At 36.5% G+C, this 25,901-nt stretch overlaps 1 protein-coding gene across 1 annotated transcript in view; it reads left to right on the top strand.

The window, feature by feature from the left end:
• UBE3C (ubiquitin protein ligase E3C) overlaps positions 1-24,512 on the top strand; it is a 77,202-nt gene extending 52,690 nt beyond the window's left edge. Inside the window, exons 19-23 of the mRNA XM_065666802.1 lie at positions 7,923-8,135; positions 13,716-13,904; positions 13,994-14,060; positions 15,029-15,159; positions 20,108-24,512. Of these exons, the coding sequence (XP_065522874.1) occupies positions 7,923-8,135; positions 13,716-13,904; positions 13,994-14,060; positions 15,029-15,159; positions 20,108-20,278 (771 nt within the window). The 3' untranslated portion in view covers positions 20,279-24,512. The remainder of the gene's footprint in view (positions 1-7,922; positions 8,136-13,715; positions 13,905-13,993; positions 14,061-15,028; positions 15,160-20,107) is intronic.
• The last annotated feature ends 1,389 nt before the right edge of the window (positions 24,513-25,901 follow it).

The following is a 25,901-nucleotide window of genomic DNA, read 5'->3' as shown; positions in this document are numbered from 1 at the left end:
AAGTAATTAAGATCCACTTTGGTTTGGCTTAAATCAGTACACTCTTAATTGATTAGTACTGCAGCCACAACTCATACTGCTAGTATCTGGAAAGGTAGGTATGGAATTAGTGATACTGACACAAAGAGGAGGTAATTTGTATAAACTTTTTATTTTATTAATTTCAGTAACCCTGCACATGATTTTGTAGACTCAGCATTTTGCTTAAAAGCAAGTTATATTATGATCATTTGTCTCAGAAAATCCTGAATCATCTGAAAATGGAATCAAACCAGAAATTTAGCATGTAAAGTGGCATGCTCTTATAATTATATGTTTACAATGGAGAAACACAATTATAAGAGCAAAATTGATACCTTATGGAAGTTTTTTAATGATTTATGAATGTAGATATAAACTAATCTGAATCTATTTTCTGACATGGTTATTCAGCTTGACAATTCCTTTGTGTACTGGTTCATTTGACATAACCAATTATCTTTTGATTACAAATAGCTATGTTAGTAGCAACCTTGTAAATATATGTCTAGTACTAAAAGACTACTGAAATGTGGTATTTTAACTCTAAATCTTTAGGAAAGAAAAGTGTGTATTGATGGATTGTGATATTTATTGGGTCATAATGTATTTAAATTTTCTTTAATGCATATGTTAGTGATTGTTTACCGTGATAAAGTGCATAGAGGTCTCTGCAAGGAGTTCTGCATGGAAAGAATTACCTCATGTCAGTGGTCACTCCTCAATTAAAAGTTCCATTAGCAGATGATTCCTGCTTCTGGTTTGTGTACTGATTGCATTTTATTGCCTCTAAATCAGGTTCCTAGACAGGGAATAAATAAACAGAGTGTGTGGTAATGGTATCCTGATCCTTTTTCACAGTTGGGAACACCTACATCCATTTCAATCAATTAGGTTTGGAATATTTACTGAAATTCTTTATTCTACTTGAATGGTCTTTAAAAATGACTAATTTCACTGCTGTTAAAATACAGATTTATCTTAGAAGCAGGTCCATCTTTTATCTTCAGCTCTTACAAAATTATGTTTAAATTTGAGATAAGAAAATCTATTAAGCCTTTACTGGAACTTCAGTAGGGAATGGTAACTTTCAGTTATCCAGGGCATCCACAGGTAGCTCTTGTCCTTCTCTCTCCCATCCCTCAAAACCCCCACAAATGATGTTGACAGCAACTTATATCTTAACACATGGTGAAAGTTAGAACTGTTCCTATTAAAACAGAAAGTAAGTACCAAGCTGATGAAATGGTGGTTTTCTGCAAGGACTAACATTTCTGAAGCACTGTATTTTGGTAATAAAAATTCATGTAATAAAATTACGTATGTCCTAAATTCTTAGAGTAGAAGTGCGAGCATGACTTTACATTTTTAAATTAAAAATTAAATCAAGGTCATTATACTTGATATATTTCAACGGAGTCTTTGGAAATGAATTCTGACATTGTTATGGTAGTGTGTTCATGAGTCAGTTGTGAGTTTGCTTTATGCTTATTATGCACCTGCAATCCATTTCGGGTATTTACACTGACCGCAGCAAATTTGTCAGGCGGGCCTTTTGTATCCGAGTCTTGCTACCCCACGTCTCTGGAACTTCAGTAGACTTGTACTTACCGACCTTCCAGTTCGCAGTAGGTGGGAAGTCGGAAGTAAAGCCAACTTACAAAAGGCTTTATTTTTTGGGAGGCGGGGAAGTGAATACATTTGAGGATACTAGCACTGCTACAAGGGATGTTAATAGGGCTCCCTCAGAAGCCTTAATTACAAGCATCTAGCTGTGGAATTTTGGACTCCTGCTTTTTTAAAAGACAGAAAAGGTATCCATTATTTGAACAAAAAGTTCAGGATAAATTTTTACAGTTCAGTAGGGAAGATAATGTATCAGATTTTCCATTACTATGGTGATACAAATGCATCTAGATATCTCTGCTGTTATATTGCTCTGAGAACTGAGAAACAGTAACTTAAAGCTAGCAGGCAGCAGATGTACACTGCATTGTGACACACACTTGATAGAATTAGGTTTATTTTACATACTGGCATTAGAAACAGTATCAATTTGTTTTTCCTCACTTTAAAGCACATTAAGTGTATCTGTAAGAAATCATTTTATACTAAATACTAGTTTTAAAAATGCCTCAAATATAAGTACATGTTAATTTTAATGTAATATATTTTTAGCTTTATCTTTTTCATTATGGTAGAAAAGGCTTTGCTGGCCCCAAAAGCTTTGTGAGTGTGATGAGCTATTTCTAGGGTATAAATAATAAGGTAGAAGGAAGTTCTAATGGTTTTGCTATTTTTCTATCATTTTTATTAATGGTTCTGTACAGCTTTGAAGATCTATTGCACTGTGTAAGTGCTAAGTATTATTTAATAGTATCTGTTTAAAATGACTGAAATTGAAAGGGTTATGGTCTTGGGAGCTGATTAGGGAAATAACTGAATTTAAGCGCAGTTGTTTACTGCCTCAGTGCAGGCAGTACTGTGTGTCTTTCCTGGGGCATGACTTTATTATTTTTTGTTTTAAAATACAGTTCTGGGTTGTAAAGGATTAATGGAAAGTAGGAGCAATGACTGATTAATTCTTTTTCTTGAGAGATTTTAGTTAAAATAATAAATGAGAGAATTAATTGTAGACCTGAAGACGTAAGTATAGGCACAAAAGCCTCCTCCCAGTCAGGGAGGTTTAGTTGGTTCATCTGTGAATTTGTTTACACAGTTTGAACTTTATTCAACATGTTGTAATGCTCATGTAACCTCTCCTATATATAGCTAATTTGTCTGCAGTGACTAGACTGGCTTTAATTTTGTCATTTTAAAATGTGGCACAAAGTCTTCTCTTTCTGAAGAGCTGTTTCCTAAATGTGGGGGTCATACCTGAACAATACCTTGTGTGACCATGTAGTGCTTAAATAATTTTGTGATAGTTACCATGTATAGTCCCAGTAAGATACTACTTGCATTATTTCGAAAACAAGAAAAAAAGCCCTCCTTCTCCAGAGAACTGTAAGTTTTCTTCCTTTCTTACTATGTACTGTGTACAGTTGTCCTTCCAGCTGAGATGTTTTTTCCATAATGTATTAAAGCTGCTAATTGCCAGTCTATATTCTGAAACTTGTCTGCCTTAAAGAACCATTCCTTGTGCCCCACATCACAGGTGTTTAATGAATGCATTCAGTATATCTAAGTAGATGAGCATATTTTTCTCTTTAGATGACCCAGCTGTGGTCTGTGTCATGGAGTAGAGGCTTTTGTAGCTAGCCCATGTTGCCATCAATTACAGTTGAACTGTACTGTAATCACAAGTAGCTAATATTATTTAAAAGAGAAACAATAGACTCCAGACTGTGTGCTTTGTGTGTGAAGTCAAAAACTATTAACCGCAGTAGGTCTTCTGTTATTTTGCTTGGTTTTAATATACTGGTGTGTTCTCCAGGCATTCAGACACAGAGGGGGAGGGAGGTGCATGAAGTTCTTTTAACTGAATATTACTTCTTCAATAATGAAATAATTTCTCTTGGCCTTCTAACCAGGAAAAACTTCTTTCAACCATTTATTAAAAAAAATCCAAACCCAAAAACCCTAAAAAAAGGAAAAGACTAGCAAATATCTTGAGCTAATTGGAAAACACTGGGGTGAAGAGTAGCCAAAGTAATTTGTTTGCAAAAGCTAGATTTGTTTGTTTGCCTTTTTTTTTTTTTTTTTTTTGTTGTTTCAGAAGCTATTAAGTTGCTTTAATGGTTATCTAGAGATGTCGTAATTTTGCCTAAAGAGCATCTTGTATGCATTTGAAATGGTGCTGGGAAATTCAGGTTGGCCCTTTCAGCAGGCTTAACCTTTTAGCTATTGGGAATGCATCACCTTATGAGTATTATAGTTCTCGTGGCTTGTGTGAATGCCCTTGATGTAGACATCCCTGTCTCTGCTTCAGACTAGTCTCTTGCTCCAAGCTTGCATCTCCAGATTGTGTTTCCATGGAAGTGAAATCCTAATAGTCCCAGCTTTTTGGGGAGGCAGAGGTATAATAGGCTCTATTAAGGTGTTTGGTGTGTTCTGTGTCATCCTGTGCCCTCCCCTTCCCACCCAGTGTTAGAAATTAGAAATTGAACGTCGTGTTTGACCACCAATTGCTCCTTTCATGACTTCCTATCTGCATTTTTTGCCTTTTTGCAGTTTATGGGACTGCAGAATAGGAGACAGTGAAGTCAAGGGGCTCGTTAGATAGGAAAAGCTGGAAACCTGAACTCTTAAGAATTCATCACATAGAATGGTATTGGGCCCATTGGTGATGACCACAGGAGTTAAAGTCTCACTAAAGGGTAACAGTACTTGAAATTTGAGGTTAGTTTTAAAATATGTCTTGGTTAAACTTGCTGACTTTGATCTCTTGAAGCAGTGTATGAACAAGAACTTCAGACTTAGTCAAACAGAAAGAAGTCACCTCCCTCCAAGAACAAGCCAGTTTCTTCTCTCACTGCTGTTACTCATTGGCTGCTGGAGGAAAAGAGAGGACTGTTTCTGTGGGGAGAGCATGACCTTGTATTATGTTAAAGTACATACATAAGTATATTCTAATGGTGCAGCTTCATATGGCAGCTAATTAATCTGATGGTTACCTCTGTAAGAGGTGGTCACCATTCCCTTGCCTGTCACCAGTGCTGGGCTCCTGCCTCCTTTATGTTGATGTTGCAGAAGGCTGGTTCAGAGAGGTCAGTGGACAGAAAACTAAGTTTGAAATCAGGTAGTTTAACAGCTCCCCAAAACAAATCATAAGAGAAGAGAAAGAAGGAGTCTTCCTTTTGGTCATTAGATCAGCAGAGTAAGAATAATACTCATTATGGTTCACTTCCTTGGGGAGCTGGCTGCTCTGAGGTTTGTGAAACAAATGGCATTGCTGTTCCTACCCAGTTACAGCTGTAGCTGTGAGCTGAATCAGATTCTGACTTGAAAGGAACCTCGGCTTCAAACATGCTGTCCCCACCAACATTCACCACACCCTGCCCAAACCCAAAACTCAACACCCCAGACAAAGCATGACCCAAATAATCTGAAAATTCGGAACCTTATTCAGCATGTTGTAACCAATGTGCGTAACCGATATGACTACTCCACTTGCAAACAAACCCAGTTGAATCAGCAACCTAATTCATTTCATTACTCTGTCAGGAATGGGTGGAATCGCATCTTCTAGCAGCAACAAGTAGCTTAATTAGTTTATGCTGCGATACAGGGAAGTTGGAAACAGAAAAATAAAGTTTTGGTTTGTTTAGTCATGTTCAATTGTACACGGTATTTCTCTGCATCTCTCTGCAGGGCTGGAGCTGTAATGGTATCTTTCACTTCTTTGAAACAAACCTGAAGTTTATCATGATTTTATTTACAAGAGTTTTAGTGCATTTTTTCATCAAACTTTATTAGGATAGATTGACTTGGAAACTGATTAAAGGATTACTGTTCGTCTTGTTTCCAAAAATTACTTTTGTAATATTGCAATCACTTAGCCAAGTGAAGGAGTAATTAAAGTTATTCTCAAGTTGCACAATTTAGTTTATTTAAAAATGCTTTATATAGTTTTTAGATGAAGTTATAAATGTTCACTTTGAAACTACCTGAAGATTAATAGTGATGCATTGGAAATGCATTATTTTTTTATTGATTCTTAATGTAGTAAATTACTGAAGTTATTTGGCAGCAAACAGAAGTAGCCAGTGGTGTTGTTCACATTTATTTTCCTGATAGCATCACAATTTGCATTAATTGCATTGCAGCTGCACTCACTTATATTAAAAAGCTTCTACTATAATTAATCCTTTTTATTTCAAATCATTTTGGCACAATTTCTAGCAATAAACACTCATAAAAGACAGACACTTGAAAAATAACATACAAGTTTCTTCAATATACCTATTGCTGTTTTTTCCTGACAAGGAATTATTGATAGGCTTCTAGGATCAAGTGTTGCAAGTGGCTAAGACTTAAGATCAGCTTGAAAAATGCTAAGTGGATTATTTTACATAAAAAATAGACAGGTTTTGAATTTGTGTAATTAACCTGTGTTTAGAAAATACCTTGATTTATGTCTACTTTTGTATTTCAGTTGCATACATTATGGAAATTTAATTTATAATCCATTTAGCTGATGTGATCATAGTTTTTAGTGCTATCATTTATTAGTCCTTGTATATTAAATGCTCTAAAGGCTTAAACCTGCCTTGTGTAAAAAATTACACCTCTACATTTACATTTTATGAGTCATAGATGGAATTCCATTTTAAATTCGGGTAGCTTTGATATATTTAAGGAATTACAATGGCTTTATTGTTACTAATGCAGGAACAGCAAACACTGACCTTATACATTGCAAATTAATGATTTATCCCTTTAGTTTGCTTTTAAAGTCAAGTATACAAATGAGGATTTCGACTTCTACACCTTGAATAAATCATACAGCTCTAAATATAATGCACCCTTTGGCTTTGAACTCGTTATTCTGAGTTCTTTCTGCAAGGTCTAACTCACCTCACAGAAATGCTCTTTCAAAAGTTTAAGGAATTGTGTATATTTTTCTTAACGTCTTTGTTGGAATATCGTTGAATGATTACAGCTACATTTTTTCATCTTTTTTCGCTTTTTTGCCTCATTGTGCTTCCTTTTCTAAGTATGCAGCAGATTATGAGGGAATTAACTAATTCCAAAGCACTGCTCTTGAAGAGTAAAAAGAGAACAAACAATAATGCTGTGTTGATTATGTCTTTTCTGATCAGCCTGGCAGTGGTATTAATAATAGTATAAAGATTTGGTTGTCATTGTTAAGAGATGCTGATGTGGCAGATTGGACGATGGGAAAGGCTATGCAAAGGCAGCATGTTTCAGGAATGTTTTTTTTTAAGGCAACAGTCTTCTGGTTTTCCTTTATTCATGTATGTTTTGTCTAAATTATGTTATGCTTTCTCTTTTGAGCTCTGAAGTTTCCATCTCTGCTTTTGAGAGCTGCCATAACTACTGATTAGAAAGAAACAGCAAGAAGTTCTTGTATGAAAAAATATGCAAAGTTGCTTTGCGTTGTATGGAAATGTGGTCAAATACTAGATAACTGAGAGTAGTATTGCTGGAGTTTCATGCATTTTTGAAAATTTGTGGGGAAACTCTCAGTTTACAGTAAAAATAAATTTTTCATGAGTGCTGCATATTTGGGCAAGGCTCATTTTTGGTTCAGTAATCCTTTCAAGGGCAAAACAGTGCCAGGTGTAGGAAGGATTGGACATATGGTACAGTCATAACTGGTAAACTCTTGGCTTATAAAATTAGGGTGGTTTGATGCCATTAAGCAGTAGAATTCACCAAAAATATGCAGTGATGGATCTGTACAACATGCAAGAGAAATAATGTATTTGAATTAGTTTAGAATGTAGTGTTTTTTATGTAGTTAATTTTACTGGGCAGACAATTTTACATGTATTATGAATGGAAAAATATTGCTTGTGACAATGCTAATGCAGGTATAAATGCTGAATATTTTTGGAAGACATTTTGATGCATTTGCATTGTCCTTTAGTAAACTTGGCTTTTCTTGCCAGTCTGTGCAATTGATAACACTTCCCGTTTGCTCTCATACTTAGGACAAGAAGATTAATGACAGAAAAGTGGTGACCTTACCTATTAAATCACCACATAATTAATTTGTAAAACGTGGGACTTAGTATTTCACAAGAATATCCAAATTTCAAACTTCAGATGAATGTTTTAAAATTTTTGCAATACATGGGCTAGTGCCATACCAGAAGATTGTGTTCAGCCGCTGAATTAAGGAGTTACCATAAGGTTGAGAAATAGACAACAGCCTTCAGAATTCCTACATCTACAACAGTAAAATCTAATGTGCTTTTAATTGCTTTGTTTTTCAGGCTCTTTACGAAAATATGCTGGTGGAGCTGCCATTTGCTAGTTTTTTCCTCTCAAAATTGCTGGGGACAAGTGCTGATGTTGACATTCATCATTTAGCTTCATTAGATCCAGAAATGTACAAAAATTTGCTTTTCCTCAAGAGCTATGAAGGGGATGTGGAAGAACTTGGACTGAACTTCACTGTGGTAAATAATGACCTTGGGGAAGCACAGGTAAGAATGGCTTTAGGTCTTTTTTTTTTTTTTTTTTTTTTTTTAATTTTTTTCCTGTTATGTGTGACTGATGGTCTACTACCCCCACTAAGTCATTCTTTAAAAGTGATAGGAAACAACTGCTAAAAGTGCTGTGTATTGTGTGGCATCACAGGGATTCTGGCTCAGTATTTCAAGTATTGAAAGTAGAATTAAGTAGACAATAACTAATCGTGTACTTGAAAAAACAACTTTTGATGATGCCTTAAAAGTCTGGTCTTTAAATAGTTAACTATAGTGATTATTTTCTAACAGTCATACATGAACATTTCTTTTGCTTGAGATAATTTCTTAAAATCTTTTATGTTGTTTGTCTGATTGCACTTCAAATAATTGGAAAAGGTAGGTGATATATAAACAATAGAAGTACTGCCCTGCTTTGGAATCAGAAATCATAATGGATTAAAATAATGACCCAATGGCTGATTATTGTGCACTTACAGTAATAGTTTTGTTGATCGCAGCTAATACAAATCCAGTTTAGTCTCTTAACTAAAAATAAAAAAGACCTAATATTTTCTGGGGAAGTTTTAGTTTCCATTCTTCATACACCTACACTGTATGTCCTGAAAAATTAGCCACACAAGTTAGAAGCTATCTCAACAAGTAGGGTAGAAGGATACAGAAAAGAGAAATCACTCAGAAATAATGTAGAGATACAGGTTGGAGATGCTGCCAGCTCTACTTACTGGAACAAAAACATTGTAAAAAGGTGCATTCTTGCCAAGAAGCCTAATTTGTTTGTTAAAATTCTCTGAGGGCTACGGCTGGTGTTATCAAGACTTTTGGATTTTAATTGTTCGGCATAAGTTTAGAAGGAAGATTAAATACAATTATCGGTAAGGAAATGAAATGGAAGTTAAATATTCTGATGCTGTTTTGCTGTGCTTATACTTGGAGAGAGAGCACAATACCCGTGAAATATTAACCATCTTTTAATCAGACTGCATGGTAGTGTAGTTCAACAGAACTAATTGGTTGTCATTGTCTTCTGTGTTTCGATGCAACAGGTTACTTTTTATACTTCATTTCATTACCTTAATAAACCTCATATGGATAATACATTTTGTCTGGTATTTGACTCATGTAACCGTTGCATACTAACTAATTGTGTCAAGGTAAGGCTAATTCACTTTGGGAAAAGAGCTTAATTTACACTCCTTAAGTTGAATGTACATTATCTCTAGTTTTCAGCTAAACAACCACTTTAGTGTCTAATAAATTGTGCCCAATAAATGCATCATAAATCTATCATTGTAAATAGCTATCCTCATGACAGTGTCCATCCAGCAGTTGTGGCACAGAAGCATTATCTGCTATGAAAGACACATTCAAAAGGAGCTCTATTGCCTCTGTCAATAGTAGAAGGTAGAAATTCTATTATCAGCGTATTGATTCCTATCCTGTAATGTGCTTTTAGATCCCATTAAACTACTGTCAAAGTGCATTCACCAGAAGTTGAAAAAGGTACTTAATAATTTGCACATTAGACCTGCTAATTAGGGGAGCTCTGCCATCAACCTTCTCTTCCAGCACCAAATAGCTTTAGTTTTTGATAAAGAACTATCTAATGCAGTGATAGCCTAGATTTCAACAGTTGGTTCTGCTGCAGAAAATGGTGGCCAGTAAAACAGCCTCCAAAGAATGTCAGTCCATAGTTACAGGTGCCTTCAAGTAGCTGTTTGTATATTGATTTTAGTTTTCCGTTTATCTTGTAGATTAGATGGTGACAAAATTATTCTAAAATGCTTCTGAGTGTAAAGTTACTGAACTGGAGACAATACCTCCTTTTTTCAGACCTTACCAGTGAGAAAGGTGTTTTGTGGCTGTCCAGGGGGAGAGAGGAAGATTCAAATGTTTATTCTTCTTCCTTCAAAAGTGGCAGATTCTGTACTACAGTGAGTTGCCTCAAATACTGATTTTTGAGATTACATGGATCAGAGCAGTTGAAATGATCAGAATACTCCGTAAATAAAGTTTAAAAGCACAAATCCACAGGAAAGCACTATAACATCCATGACAGCAGTTTCTATGAAATCCATACAGTAGGAAAAGTTGGTGTTGGGATGCCGCCTTTGGCTTTTTAAACAGATGTGTATGCCATTGTTGTTAGTTAAAATATGTTGACACACTAAAAGAGAGTACTTTGCCTTTAAATTTCCCTGAGAGAAAATTTTGAAGCCTTAAAAGTAATTCTGAAAGTTTCTGTCTTGGCAACATCCTTACTAGGATACGGTAGATCAGATGAATGATTTCTGAGATCTCTCAGATGAAAAATACTGAAGTTGAAGCTGATCCTTCTCAGGCGGATTTATTACACTTAAGGCAAATGCGTTCTTAGGTGTTCAGGTGCAATTTCCTACCTAGAACTCCTGCCTGAGTTTGCCTCTGCCTCTGCATCTGGAAGACAGATGAGAGGGAAAGAAAGAAAAATCAACTTATTTTCAGCATGTGGAAAAACTGTAGGGCTGATGTGAAAAAAAAGTGATTGCAGTCCAAGAGAAAAGACAAAATATTTTCATCTCTTCTAAAAACAAGTTTGTAAGAGTTCTTGACTATTTTAAGAGTGCTTTTTGAAATTGCACTGGGAAGTCTGTGATTCTATGAAGAGATATTTCTTATATCTTCACACACACAAAAAAGAATGCCTAGATGACAGGTACCTTATTCTTTCCTAAAATGTTTCCCACTTCACCCTCTAAGTATTCCTTTTCTACATTAGTTTGGGAAGCAGCTGCCACTGCCAGATCTGCGTGAGCAGGAACTGGTGTTAAGTTTGTCTGTCAAGAGAGACTTGCCATTTTCTGCCTGTAATCACATTACAAATCGATTTTGTGTGACAGATTATTACCAGTAAGCCAGAAGATAGCGCCCCTGAGTTCTGCTTGACAAATATGTTATCGACTGTCTTCCTGATTTTTGTTGTGTTTATTTCATTAGTATGCTAATGTTCAAAAGAGTAAATACAGTAACTCAAAATTATAGTCTGAACTCTTCATTTGAACTGCAGCCATTCATAAAATAGATAGTTACTCTTTTTTTTTTTTTTTTTTTTTTACAAACTGTGATCGTTTTCTTAAGGATGTAAATGTAAGTTGATTTTATTTATTTATTATTTATTTACCTGCAGAAACATAAAATAGGATTTGTAGCTAAGAAAACCCTAAGTGGATGCAACTATGGTCCCAAGTGTATCTAACCTTCAGTCAGAGGCCTAATTCAGTACTTCTGTCTGCAGTACTAACAACTGCAAAGCACCTTTTCTTGCAGATTTTTAAAAATAGGACTTTTCTATTCCAGTTTTATATTTCCCCTTGCCTGAATAATCGGAGTACTTATCTAAATAATATGCATGATTTCACTGCTTTTAAAATATGTGATTTCGATAATGAACCAAGTATAAACAAACAAACAAAAATCATTTTAACTTGGATCTACAAAATAGAAAATAAGGTGATAACACAAGTCTGCATGTCTTGGGTAGTTTTCTAGTGTTGCCAGTTCTGTGTTATCTTGCACCATCTAGTGGTGAAATGGGATGAATAAAAATCAAAATCCAAGTTGATAAATCTTTGAAGATGGAATAAATTATTGTTTGTCTTTTTTTGAAAAGGATCTCTTACAGTCATTCCTGACGTTTAAAATCAAGTGGGAATTCTACAATAGTTCGTTTAAAACGCCATGGAAGCACTGAATGAGTAAAAAGTGAATGGCGTCAACATTTACTGCTACCAAGTGTTACTATTTTCTGCTTTCTCTTTTACATCCTTCTTAGCCTTTGTGGCATAATATATTTATTATTCCTTCTGCATTACTCCTTTTGTTTCAGACTGCATTGATACTTTGACATAATGGTGGTAGAATTAGTCTCACACTGACAAAATCTGAAAGGGACAGTTAAATTACTGGAAAACCCCAGGAAGAGGGTTTAAGTGTAGTCAGTACTGCCTGCATATATACATAGTGGAGTATTGAGGAATTTTTTTACTGTAGGTGGAACAAAAGCAAGAATCTTGCAGCTGAAGGATTAGAGTGGAAAGTAAGATACATTTTAACACTTATACACCTATTGTAATTCAGGTTGTTCTAGCTTATCGAGGAAACTGGTAAATACTCTGTCATATGGAGTCTTTACACCAGGATTGCCTGTCTCTAAAATATGTGCTCTAGTTCATCTATGGATTTATCGAGTTAGTAATCTCTAGAGAGAATCCTCTGGCCTGTGTTATCTGGGAGTTCAGATTCACAGATTGTAATATTCTTCTTTGGTCTTAAAAAGCTATGAATCAGGTAAAAATCTGAATTCTCAAAAGCACTGTGATTTTTTTCTGTTTTATCTTGCCATTTTGCATAGTACTAGAACAGCTCACATAGTTAGATAACATGTTATAAGAGCAGCTATTCACATTTTATTCTCTGTGCTCTAAAGGTGTGATCGTTACCACAGATGGAAGTGCACAGTTGTTTTTTACAAAAAAATAAAAACTGATGATTCCAGAGTATAAAAAACCAAATTGTTTTTGGAAGGGTTCAGAAGATGACAGTATCGCAGCTTTTCAGGTTTTTAATCCTCCTCTTAGTACTCTAATAATCCCTTCCATTTGGGCTGCTACTCAACAGAAGTAAAGTAGGAAAGAGTAGAATATCTAACGGTCTCTAGTGTTTTAACAGCAACCACCTTTGAGCCTGGTTTATATCTTAATGCAATTACAGTGTCTTTAGTTGGTTTTTTTCTTTTCGTTAAGAATTCTTCCATGCTGAGGTGTCTTGGTATACTTGCAGAACAAGTTAAGCTCAGTAGAGAAACAAGGTTCAGGTTTGATTTTTTTTTTTGTTCGTTTGCTTTTTTTACTTCTGCTGAAGGTGTTGAGCACGTGCAACCTGGATTTTCAACAGCAAGAATTGTGAATGCTTATAATTCTGTAAATTAGGCTTGTATTAGAATCTTAATTTTGACTTAGTGGACATTGCTTTTACTGTAATGTGATCTGCAGAATTCATGATCATCAAACAGTCAAGCCTAGTCTGTCAAGCATAGCTTTCTGAATCCATCTGGAAAGACAGCGCTCTCTGTGAGTGCGCTCTGTGCTTGTACAGACTATTCTCTCTTCCAGGGCACTGGCTACCATCAGTGAAGCTAGGGGTGAGGTTGCCAAGGGGGAGATTTCCACATCAGCTTCTGTTTGACTTGCAGTGGGAAATTTAGTATTACACACTGTCTCCTCTAAAAGAGCTCTGACTTTGCTGAATCCAGTTCATGGTAATAAACCACAAGGCCATGTGGTCAACTACACTTGCAGCTGGAGGCTTACGTCTAGAAACTGGCTGCTGTAGAATGTGGTCTTAGGAGTAAACAGAAAACCCTGTACCTTTATAACTTGTCATAATGTTGCACTTATTTTGAGGTGAATATTCTTGAATATATTCTAGTGAACTTCAGATACATAAATCACTTATTGGAATGTTTTGCAGTTCAACTTCATGGTTACAGCACACAGAATTAAAGTTTTACCAAGATGATGAAAATCATTATGTTTATAGGTGATTGAGCTGAAGCCAGGTGGAAAAGATATTCCTGTTACCAGCGCCAACCGAATCGCGTACATCCATCTGGTGGCAGACTACAGGCTAAACAAACAAATTCGACAGCATTGCCTTGCTTTCCGTCAGGGACTGGCCAATGTTGTGAATCTTGAATGGCTTCGAATGTTTGATCAACAGGAAATACAGGTACTTCGCTTAAAATGGCAGAAAACAATAGATTTAAACAGAAATAAATGCTAACTTTTTGCCTGTAATGTAACTTCCTTCATTATTAGGTTCTGACTTCTGGTGCCCAGGTTCCTATTAGTTTGGATGACCTTAAATCTTTCACAAACTATTCAGGTAAGCATATATTTTACTTAAATAAAAATAAAAAGTATTATAGTAACTCAGGAATAAATAAGCTTGCTTTTTATCCTAGCTTTCAAAAAAAATTGCAGGGGCATTCTTGTTAACTTTGGCCAAACTCTCTAGACAGGTCTGAATCTCAGAAGATTGAGTGAAATAATAATTACAACCTAATTTTGTAAAAATGTTGAAAACTATAGGCATGCAGTGTATTTATTCAGACACTTAAACACAAGTCTATAGCCGTATAATTAGAGGATATGTAATTCCTTTTCTAAATAGATGTTAGTCAATGGTTGTGTCTGGTTCCTATGAAAATAAGTCTGCAAATGACTTTGAGATAGTTGCTTCTACAACTGCATTCAGATAATTATAATTTCTTACTCAACCTGAAGGGAGAGCTCATATTTTTCCCTTGTGAGAAATGCAAGGTACCTTAGTTCATTTTCCCCTGCATTTATCATGAACGCAATCAAAAAGTTGCTACTATATAATCAGTTCATATCCGGGCTTATCTCAAGGTAAACTGATTCATTAAACAACCTCCTGAGTTTTGCATATTTTGCAGACTCTTGGTAAAAGTAAAAGGCAGTAACCCAAGGTTACTAGGTAAATGCTAAACTAAATGAAGTTAATTTAAAACAAACAAATAGTATTCAGTGAAGAAGACTGCAGTTAAGAAGCTGAGGGAGATAGTAGCTGTAGGTAACCAATGAATGAGAAACTCAAAATGCAGTGATTAAAGAGATCTGTAGATACTCATAGTCAGCAGTATAAGCCTGCTGGTTATAGTATTTTCATAGAATCATAGAATAGTTAGGGTTGGAAAGGACCTTAAGATCATCTAGTTCCAGCCCCCCTGCCATTTTCCCCAAGCTTTTGAAGATTTATGCTAGTTTTCTGGAGGATTTATTTCTTACATATCACTGTTCTACCTGTAAATAATTTAAATGTCATTATAGGTGGCTACACAGCAGACCATCCTGTAATTAAAATATTCTGGAGAGTTGTAGAAAGTTTCACTGATGAGGAGAAACGCAAACTACTCAAGTTTGTAACAAGCTGCTCTCGACCGCCTCTTCTAGGGTTTAAGGTATATGTCTTCCTGACTTCCTGGCAGGTTTCTGTAAATATGATTATGATACAAGCTTTTCATTTGAGAAGTCTGTTCCTCTGTGACTACAGAAACAGCTTCAGTGTTTGCATTTGTGTATAACGAGTCTATTTTTAAAATAGTTAATGAAATGTTGTTCTGTTGGTTTCTGTTTTAACTGCAAAATTTGGTAAGCCTACAAACACATTGGTTAGGGCAATTACTCCTTGTCATGGATGATCCTTGCTGCCATTTCACGTCACTGTGCAGAAGCAGATTGCTGCCGGTTTCAAGGAACAGGTTGAGTTAAAAACAATGTCTTTTAAGTCAGGCAAAAGAGATTTAGGATATAAAAGCAGCTATTAAATTTGAACCTCTTAAATTAATCATTTGAAGCAGGAAGTATGGTTCCTTCTAATTGCCATTTACCCTTTGTATCTAAATATTTGGCTGCTATTTTTAGATTGCTGTTTACAGTGAAGCTTAAGTATGAAGAGAACTTTTGTCTCCTGCTTCTAAAACTAAAGAGAGGCTGAGGCAAGTTGAAGACCTTTTTGCAACTAAATTCTGGGGGTACTCTACCCATGAGTTTCAGCTGGGCTGGAAAAATGCTAAGAACCAGCTACTGATTTTATTTCCTCTAAAATGTGAGAACATTGAATGCTTTTTTGTAAGAAAATAAAAGAATAAATTATTTCATAGCAACACTTGCACCTTCAGCACAGTGATCAGCAGCATGCTTACTATTGTATTATTTAGTAAAAATAATACAAAGTCGCCTTATGTGGAACAAATACAGGCATTGCATCATCCAGTTCCTTGCAAGAGTAAGATTTGCTGCTAATCAAGATTTGAGTACATGTACTTAATAAATGATCCACATTATAAGGTACTGTGGTACAATAATTAGAGGTGAATAGTAACTGATTTCCTATGTTTATTATGTAAAACACGTAGATGAACCTGTAAAAATGAATGCAGGTATTGTGTAAATCCTGTGTATTATGATCATTTAAACCTCCATTTGGTACAGTTGTTCTGTAACCCTCTGTGTAGTCTCACTCTCTACATAATCCTTGCAGCTGCTGTAGTAAGTGTTGTGTGGTGCTGTTAGCATGTGGATAGGCAGCATATCCATCTTCAGTATCTATGATCTGTAGCTTGTCTGCACTCCTTTTATAGGCCTGGAGGAGAGGAATTGACACTTTCAGTCAGTAATTTGTCTGACTGTTCCATGTGTCTACTTCAGGGTGAAATGAATCATGCCTTAGACTCCACAAAACATACAAACTAGATCCCGTTTAACAGTAAAGAGTGTCCAGGGTGACTATATTTGGATATAGTGACAACACAGATGGCTATTTAATCACATGAATCCTATCTAGGGTATTCATTAATTAATTTCTGTGATTGATTATATAAAAGCCTGCAAGCATTTTTCTTAAACTCTCCAAGTCCATGTGAATATTCCTGTGCAGTACTCTAGCAACAAACAGGATTTTATAGGACAGTGGGAAGAACAATAAGGAAACTGTGGGATGAGAACAAGATAGAATAGTGTGCATCAGTCACATAATGAAGGGAGAACCGGGAACTATTGTATGGAAACAAAGCAAACAGAAATCTCCATTTGTTGTCATCCTTTTTAATTACAAGGAGAGAGGAAGAAATGCAGATGTAGCTACCCAGCTTTGAGATAGCCAGCATGACATTTGAAGAGATGGAGGAAGTGAATCAAAAGTCTAAAAATACTGAGGCTGACGGTGACACATTAGAAAGAAGCCAAATGTGGAAAGCTGAAGTTTGTGTATATACTTGGGAGATAGGCCACAACCTGACTTTAACATACTTGGCTAGGAAAAAATGGAAGTAAAATAGTCATCAAATGATAGCAATAAGTTAAAAGATTAATTCACTATACAGAGGACTTACGAGCTCAGTTGCATGCAAGAGTCTTGGCAACAGAAAGCGGTGATAAGGCATTACTGCTGCCTTGCTGGGCAGCACTGAGTGGGAGTTACGTCAGTACTAGCATGTTGCTTGCAGTAGTGTCTTGTTAACGTGGGTTTACCAGCAAACAAGGGATTTTCTGGGAAATGCTTGTCAGAACAGGAAGTGGGTAACTGGTATTGTCATCAGCAGTAATGTCTCGGTAGCCTGTGACAGTGTGTTGTTTAGAGCTTTGAAGGTGAAGAGTGCAAAGCTGCAGGAATGCTGAATATTACTAGCCAAGTAACTGCCTGAATATATTTAAGTTGGTAGATATTAACACAAGCTATCTTCAAAATTTGTTCACAGTCTTAATAGGTGTACTATAATTTTCTGAGAGGAACACTGTTTCTGGTTCTCCTCTGAAATCTTCTGTATGCTTTATAGTGTGGAACTGTCTTGTTTTCTTAAAGTTGGTGCATGTTAATTTAAGATAAGGAAATGTCTTGACATTGATAGCTTATAGATAGCATGTTCTAGCTTTGCATCTTCAAAAAATTTCAATTTTCACTGCCAGCTTCAGACTCAGAGTAACTTTTACTAAAGCTAATTAAAGTTTAATAAGTTTAATAAATGTGATTGTTACGGACAAAAAAAATCATTAAAGCATGATTGAAAATTGTTAAGTTCCAATCAGGTCACATAATAAATTGATGATACTTTTCACTTCCAAACTATTGCAGTTTCCAGCTGTACAGTATTTAATTATGCAACAAATGGTGCCCTTGGCATGACATTTCAATTTAGAACTTAATTTTTCCATTTTTAAAGCTAAAGTAGGGGAATTCAATTAGCATTTTGAAAGGAACACTAAAAATACAGCATTGAACCATGAAATACTTTTAAGAACCATGAAATACTTTTAAGGCCTCCATTTGAACAATAATTTAGCTTAGAGTCACATTGACCTTTTGCCTTTGGAGCTAGGATTTTTTTTTTCCAGTTTCTAAAATCAGAACTGTTTTATGTCAGGCAAGCATTTGATAAAATTAATACTTTCTTGCCAGCACAAAAACTGCTTTAGAGGTAACGTAAAATACATTTTTCCTTATACTCTTTCTCAGAAGAAAAAAAATCAGATATTATTATTAAAACAACTAAATTTTGCATACAAAATGTCTTCAGAGTCTGTTCCTCAGATCAATAATTTTCACATTAGAAGAATAATTGAGGCTTGACAAGTTTGTATCATTACAGACTCACTATGCACATCGATATCATCCCAGTAACAGCTGAGTGACTTTCTAATCTCTCTGCAAAGAAACAATGAGTATAATTACTTTAAATAAAGTTAGATTTTTATTTGGAGAATACAAAGTACCTATCAGTTCAGAGTTCTAGACCATGGTAGTGTAAATACTTGTGTAATCTTACACGCAGAATCATAGAATGAATTGGATTGGAAAGGATCTTAAGGTCAAAGCCAGCCGTATCCTGGGCTGCAGCAAGAGGAGTGTGACCAGCAGGTCGAAGGGGGTGATCCTGCCCCTCTACTCTGCTCTTGTGAGACCTCACCTGCAGTATTGTGTGCAGTTTTGGTGTCCTCAACATAAAAAGGACATGGAACTGCTGGAACAAGTCCAGAGGAGGGCCACGAGGATGATCAGGGGACTGGAGCACCTCCCATATGAAGACAGGCTGAGAAAGTTGGGGCTATTCAGCCTGGAGAAGAGAAGGCTGCGTGGAGACCTCATAGCAGCATTCCAGTATCTGAAGGGGGCCTACAAGGATGCTGGGGAGGGACTCTTCATTAGGGACTGTAGTGACAGGACAAGGGGTAACAGGTTAAAACTTAAACAGGGAAAGTTTAGATTGGATATAAGGAGGAAATTCTTTCCTGTGAGGATGGTGAGGCACTGGAATGGGTTGCCCAGGGAAGTTGTGAGTGCTCCATCCCTGGCAGTGTTCAAGGCCAGGTTGGATGAAGCCTTGTGTGGGATGGTTTAGTGTGAGGTGTCCCTGCCCATGGCAGGGGGGTTGGAACTAGATGATCTTGAGGTCCTTTCCAACCATAACTACTCTATGATTCTATGATTCTATATAGTTCCAGCCCTCCTGCCATGGGCAGGTATGCCTCGCACTAGACCATGTCATACTGTTCATCTTGAAATTCATAAGTTGTAGCCATGCTGGAAGATAAGTTTAGTCAAATCCCCTTTAGTCAAATCCCATTTAGTCAAATGCCTTTAGCATTGCATCAGATGATTGATTTTAACAAAGAAAATACCATTTTATATTGTGGGGAGTAGAAGGAAATGATGGCTTGATACTCATCCACTTGAAGAATGTATCTTACACATTTTTTTGTACAGTCAGGATGAAAAGTACAGTTCTCGGAAGAAGCTGTGTCATTATACAGTGACAAACATTATACGTCATTCAAACATGACAGAACATCGTTTCCTATTTACCTCCGTTACTGCTAGTGGCCCGTTCCCTGTGTTCAGCATGTATTTCACTGTCAGAAAACCTCAGGGTAGCAGGAACCCATCACTTTCCTGCTCCTGAAGAATCAACAGTATCCGTGGGCATTTGGGAGGCTTTGTAAGGCGAGCCTGAATTTGTGAATCCCAGTTGTTTCTCCCCAAAACAACAAAAAATTCCTTGAGTGTTGCTGTATTACTTTTCCATTTTGTGTTTCACTGGTTTTGTAGCATCATAAATTTGCAGGATAGTGTATGAACAAGAACAATTTTTTTTTTTTTTTCCTGGGAACCAAATAAATTGCTTTGTCTTCTGCAAATTAATGGATCTTGGTGGGGACAAGGTGGGAGGGGGCACTGCACAATTCAAGAGTGCATTTGGAGCCACCAGGAATGAGGGAAAATGCCATTTGAGTATGTCATTTTGACAGGTTTTAATGTAATGATTTATTTCCTAGCAATCTGTGCCAGCTGTTAGGGGTAGGCTTTAGCTTGTATGTGGGTTTTGATACCTTTTATCCTGTTGCATTTTTCAGGAGTTATACCCTGCATTTTGCATTCACAATGGAGGATCTGATTTAGACAGGCTGCCTACTGCCAGTACCTGCATGAACTTGCTGAAGCTTCCTGAGTTTTATGATGAAAATCTGATGCGAAGCAAACTCCTTTATGCCATTGAATGTGCTGCTGGATTTGAATTAAGCTGAGTCGAACTGATGCTCATTTGGATGATCTGCAGAGGAACTAACCAGTGCCTACTCTATAAGCAGCACCCATACCCCAGCAGTTTTAAGGGAATTCTGTCTAGATTTCTGCAGCTCTTGTGTCTTATCAAATGCCCTCAAATAAGTTTCATTTTTAAACACAATTTCTTAGTTAGCTTTCTTTAATTAATATTACATTGACACTGCTTTATGATTCAAAACAGTGAATGCTGTGTGGCTGTTTTCTGTGTTATGTGACGAAAGAGCACATTTAAAGAACCGTGACATCTCGGTGAAATTAACCAAAGATGAAGCTTTGGCTTTGTGCTGTTCAAACAGATAATTTCACAAACTGGCAATAAAGTTGTGTACCATGCAGCACATTGGGATGAGACATCCTGTAATTAATCTTTTAGATGGAAGTGAAGCAGATGTTTGCAGATATCCCAGAACTGAGAGGATGGAAGTGCTCATTACCGGTAACCTAACATCTTACATTGTAGAATTGTTTACAAATCATAGTTGTTGCAGAACTGATATACTACCTGTTGTGGTTTAAGTCCAGCTGGTAACTCGGCATCACGCAGCTGTTTGCTCACACCCCCTGCCTCCTTTTTCCCACCTCTGGGTGGGGTGGGGAGGAGAATTGAAAATGTAAACCCCACAGGTTGAACAGTCCAATAACTAAACTATAATATAAAACTATTACTGCTACTACTAATAATAATGATAAGGTGAATAATAAGGGGAGAGAATATAAAACTAAAAGGGGAAAGGAAAATAACAAACCCAAGTGGTGCACAGTACAATTGCTCACCACCTGCTGACCAATATCCAGCCTGACCCAAGCAGTGATCTGGGCCTTTAGGTGACTCCCTCCCCGTTTACATACTGGGCATGACATGGTGTGGTGTGGAATAGTTTGCGTCAGGTGTCCTGTCTCTGCTTCCTCCCAGTTCCTCACTGGCAGAGCGTGAGACTGAAAAGTCCTTGATCAGGGTAAGTGCTACTGAGCAACAACTAAAACACTGGTGTGTTGTCAGCATTGTTCTTAGACTAAAGTCAAAACACAGCACTGCACCAGCTACTAGGAAGGAGAAAAATAACTGTTACAGCTGAACCCAGGACACGACCTTCCCTCAAGATGGTAGGCACTGAGATAAAATGGTTGTAATACTTCATTTGTGCTTTCTGAAATACTTGGAGAAATATGATTTGCGTTAAGTTCAGCCTTTGGCTGCATCAGTATCACTTGAACACTGTTGTGAGTGGATGTGACTATCCATATTTTCTTTGTCCTGTTTCTGTCTTTTGTGCCTGTACAGTTTTTTATTTTCTTTTCAAACGTATAGACTCCTGTTGCATACACAGTACATACAGAAGTCATCACTTTGGAAAAGTACACATGTAACAACTATTAAAATTATTTGAACCAAAGTTATCAGGCTTTATCTTTTATATTTGAAGCCTGTGGTATTCACATTCCTTTTCCCTGTCATTTCTTTCCGTCTTGAAATGACGTATCTGTGCTGTGGACACTATTCAAACTCATTATTTTTTTGGTGATGAAACAGCTTTTCTGTCCATCTGCCTGCGGTTTTTCTGCTAAGTAGGTGGGAATATGCTGCTTAATATAATTTGATATCTGGGAAAAAAATGCTTTCACATGGAAGGAATTGATTCTCTGGTGGTAGTAGGCACATTGTTAGGTGTTCGTATGCAAACTGCAGTCCATTTAAATAAAGGAATTATAGTTCAGCCTGTAAGATCCATAAGTGCATCCCTGTGAACTTTAGTTTTTGAAATCATCAAAAATTACAATCAAATTTGTATTCATCTCTTATGCAAAAAAATATTTTGCTGTTACAGGAAACTCTGTTGGATTTCATATTTAATAATCAGTAACCAGCAATATCCTTTTAAATGTGGGAAAACTGAGTGATTTTAAGATGTTTACTAGTAACCATATAAAAATGTATAATTTCTTAATTTGGGTAATGATGTGTTAAAATACTATTTGTAGTCTTGATGTACAGAAATAAAACAATTGGTTTTCTTTTCGGTTTTGCTTTAGGCTTTTTATTTATGTTAAATATTACATACCCAAGTTATACTTTATCCCAAAATTTTTTTCTTGTATATTTTTCTACAAAAACTATGGAACTTGTAAAGAAGTTGAAAAAGAGATCAGTAATAGTGGAACTGCCTCCTTGTAATTGTAAAACCTGAACACTTCTTTAGATAGCATTATTTATTTTAGAACCTAATGCGTTAAATATTTTGAATTATTTTTCAATTCCATTATTTTGCTACATTGGGTAGTGGTGTATCTGTATTTTGTAAAATTGAAATGAAATTTTATATTAAATAGTTGTATTTTGAAGATTGTGTTGGAGTCATGCCAAGTGATCATGACTTGTAATGTATGCTTCCTGCTTCTTTGAAAGGAGACAGTGTGCACTATTCCTGTCTGGTACCACGAGTGCAAGCTCAACAGAGAGGGTAGGCTGGGAGGAAGGGTGAGTTGCAGGGAGATGCAGTCATGTATTTGCAAGAACTTGCAATTACTACTGAAAAAAGTAGAGATTTTGAGTTTCCTGGAAATACTCTTCCTGACTTTTTGTTTCTTCAGTATGTACTACTCAGTGATACTGGTTTGCATATTCTGTACATTAATTGTAGCCTAGATTTCATTCTGCAGGTAGGCAGCTGAAAATGAAAGCTACAAAAACTTACACCACTGTGAGTACCCAGGCTGCAATAAGAAGAGGGTAGGGCTCTCCGCTGGCAACAAGTGCTTTCAATTGTGTCAGCTCTTTTCCTGTAGTCAGGTTGAAGCATGAGTCCCTGCTTTTCAGTGACCTATTGCTGGATATTTTAAGGCGTGAGAGGTAAAGGTGTAAGAAATAATATAGCTATAATTATGGCCTGAGGAGCTAGGTAGTCTAAATGATCTCTTGCAGCAAGAATTATTTATATAGGAAAATAGATTTTCTCTTTCTTAAAAGAGCAAACTCTCCCCCAGTTGTGATGCTCCCAGGGTTCAGGTAGGCAGAAGCAGGAAGCACTTTGCATGCAAGTAACCTGAAATACTATTATAGATTTTGGTCATCAAAATTATAGGAGTAATAATAATGGGTTGTTTTCAGCACAAGATAACCCTTTCTGAAAGTCAGTCTCTGTATTTCAGTGTTTTGTCCTAGTTCAGTACTTACCTTTTGAAAAATGACAGCATTTTCTGGTTTTGTTTTCAAATAATTCTTGGTTTATAATTCTGTATCCTGTTCTAAAAACATTTTTTGTCAACAGTTATTGTTATAATGGAAGAGGTCACAAATTCTTCATCTCTCTAAAGTGAAAAGGCACAAAAGCAGAATAAAAACAAAATTAGCACTTGGTCTGTTTATCTTGGTGGGAATTTTTCTAGATGTGGGTTCAGTCCTACTAGCTGGGTTACAAAACCCAAACAAACAGCACAAAACCACAACAAACGAAACCAGAAATGTTTGGCCTTGTTCCTTATTCTCAGTTGTCTTCCATCATGGTGCTGAAAGCCAGACTTTTATAAACTTCACAAAACTCACTCGTCGTCTCTGGGCAGAATTCATCTCTACAGCAGAGGAAAGATTTGGCTCCAGTTTCATGCATAAACACTGAGCTGGCAGAAGCTGGATTTGAACAACAAGGATATCTCTTCAGTTACTTTTGTGTGGAGTGCTCCGTAACTAAAAAATGAGCTTCCTGATGCTATCAGTAACAGTGTGGACTGTCTTTTTGGCATCGCTTGAGAAATCTAGCACAAACATCCTAATCCAATCTACCAAGGGGTTTGGAATTCAAAGAGAATGCTTCAAGGAGTGAGCTCGTGCTAAATTTGAGTTTAACCCAAAACCTATTTGTTAAATGCCAGTAAGACAGCACATACACTTTTCACCACTGAAAACAATACAGCACAGAAACAAGGAAAAAACGAGAGAGTTGTTTTTCTTGGAATGTTTTGTTGGACCTGTAATTTTTTTGTATTTATATGCAAAATCTTTAAAACATTTGCTCATATACACGAATCTGTGTTAATAACGGTTTGTGATGTAAATGCTTGTTACTATTTTTTTTCATGATGCTTTGTCTGTCAGTGAAGGAGAGAAAAAATGAACATGGTCTGTAAAACTGATCAGGATGTCTATATTTTTATTGAATTCTGCTTTTGTGAATAAAATAATTTTGAGTTTTCTTGAAACTTTGCAGAAACACTTTTATTTCTTTGCAGTAAATGTGGTGTTCTCATGCTAAAGACTGATATTACTGAATAGGTTCTAAAACGGAAGCTAGTACTAACTGTTCATTGGTCTTGAAGTTACTACTGCTGGAACAGGCTGCCCAGGGAAGTGATCAAGTCACTGTCCCTGGAAGCATTTAAAAAACACGCACATGTGGCACTTAGGGACATAGTTTAGTGGTGGTCTTGGCACTGCTTGGTTAATGGTTGGACTCGATCTTACAGGTCTTTACCAACCTGAATGATTCTGTGGTTCTATGATTTTACTGCTCCGGGATGATCTTCAGCTTCAGGTTTTGAGATGTGAAGTTCCCGTTTCGTCAAACTGCAACCAAAAGGTTTAGCTTTGTTTCAGTGTGTCTTTCAAACATATAACTAATATCACTGATACGCGTTGAGAAAACTGTACTTTTGCAAAGAGCAAAACTTACTCCTTGTATAAAAATACAAGAAACTTAATTCATAATGAAGAATGCTACTTTGTTAGCAAATGCATGAAAAAAACCCATCTCTTTCAGCTTCTGGAATTTTAGCTCAATTTTAGCCCCTCTGAAGGTGTAATTTAATTTTTGTCTCCTTTGATGATTACAGTCATCTGCATCTCTCTGCACTTCTATTATTTTCATTGCTAAATACACAGTTCCACGATAGCATTTATGAAGTTAGTAATGCGCATGCTTATTTTGGAATACTTAAAAATAGCACCACATACCCTTCAGCTTGCCTGCCACTAAAATTGTGGCAAACTGAAAATTACAGAAAACTTCTCATGTAGGGCACTTCGTAATTCATAGGATGCGTAGGATACAAATGCTCAGACATCTTGCCTGGTTTCCAGTATGTATCTGGTAGGCTGGAAACCTCATAAAATTTCTGATGTGTATAAAGAGACAACAGAAGGCAGGAAGTGATTATGAAGTTGTGCTAGCTGAATCCAGTTCAAAGAACACAGGAGTGTCTGGAGATCACCTAGTCCAACCCTTCTGCTCAAAGCAGGGTCACGTACAGCAGGTTGCTCGGGACTTTGCCCCATGGAGTTTTGAATGTCTCTGTGGATGGAAACTCCACAACTTCTCTGGACAACTTGTTCTACTTTTCAATTACCTTTACATTTTACCTAGAACATTTTTAATCAGGTTTAAACACAACTTCTTGTATTCCAGTTTGCGCCCATTGCCTCTCATCCTGCCACAGGGCAGCGCTAAAGGGAATCTGAGCCTTCTTCAGGCTGAACAAGCCCAGCTGTCTCAGCCTCTCCTCATGTGACACATCCAAAAGCTGAATCGTCTTTCCTTTTGATTTGCTTGTTAGTGAACACAGCGGCATCTTCAAAATACCTTCTGTGGACTT

Source organism: Lathamus discolor, chromosome 2 (genome assembly GCF_037157495.1).
Source record: "Lathamus discolor isolate bLatDis1 chromosome 2, bLatDis1.hap1, whole genome shotgun sequence".
NCBI classification, from domain to species: domain Eukaryota; kingdom Metazoa; phylum Chordata; class Aves; order Psittaciformes; family Psittacidae; genus Lathamus; species Lathamus discolor.
This window is presented reverse-complemented; position numbering and strand designations above follow the sequence as displayed.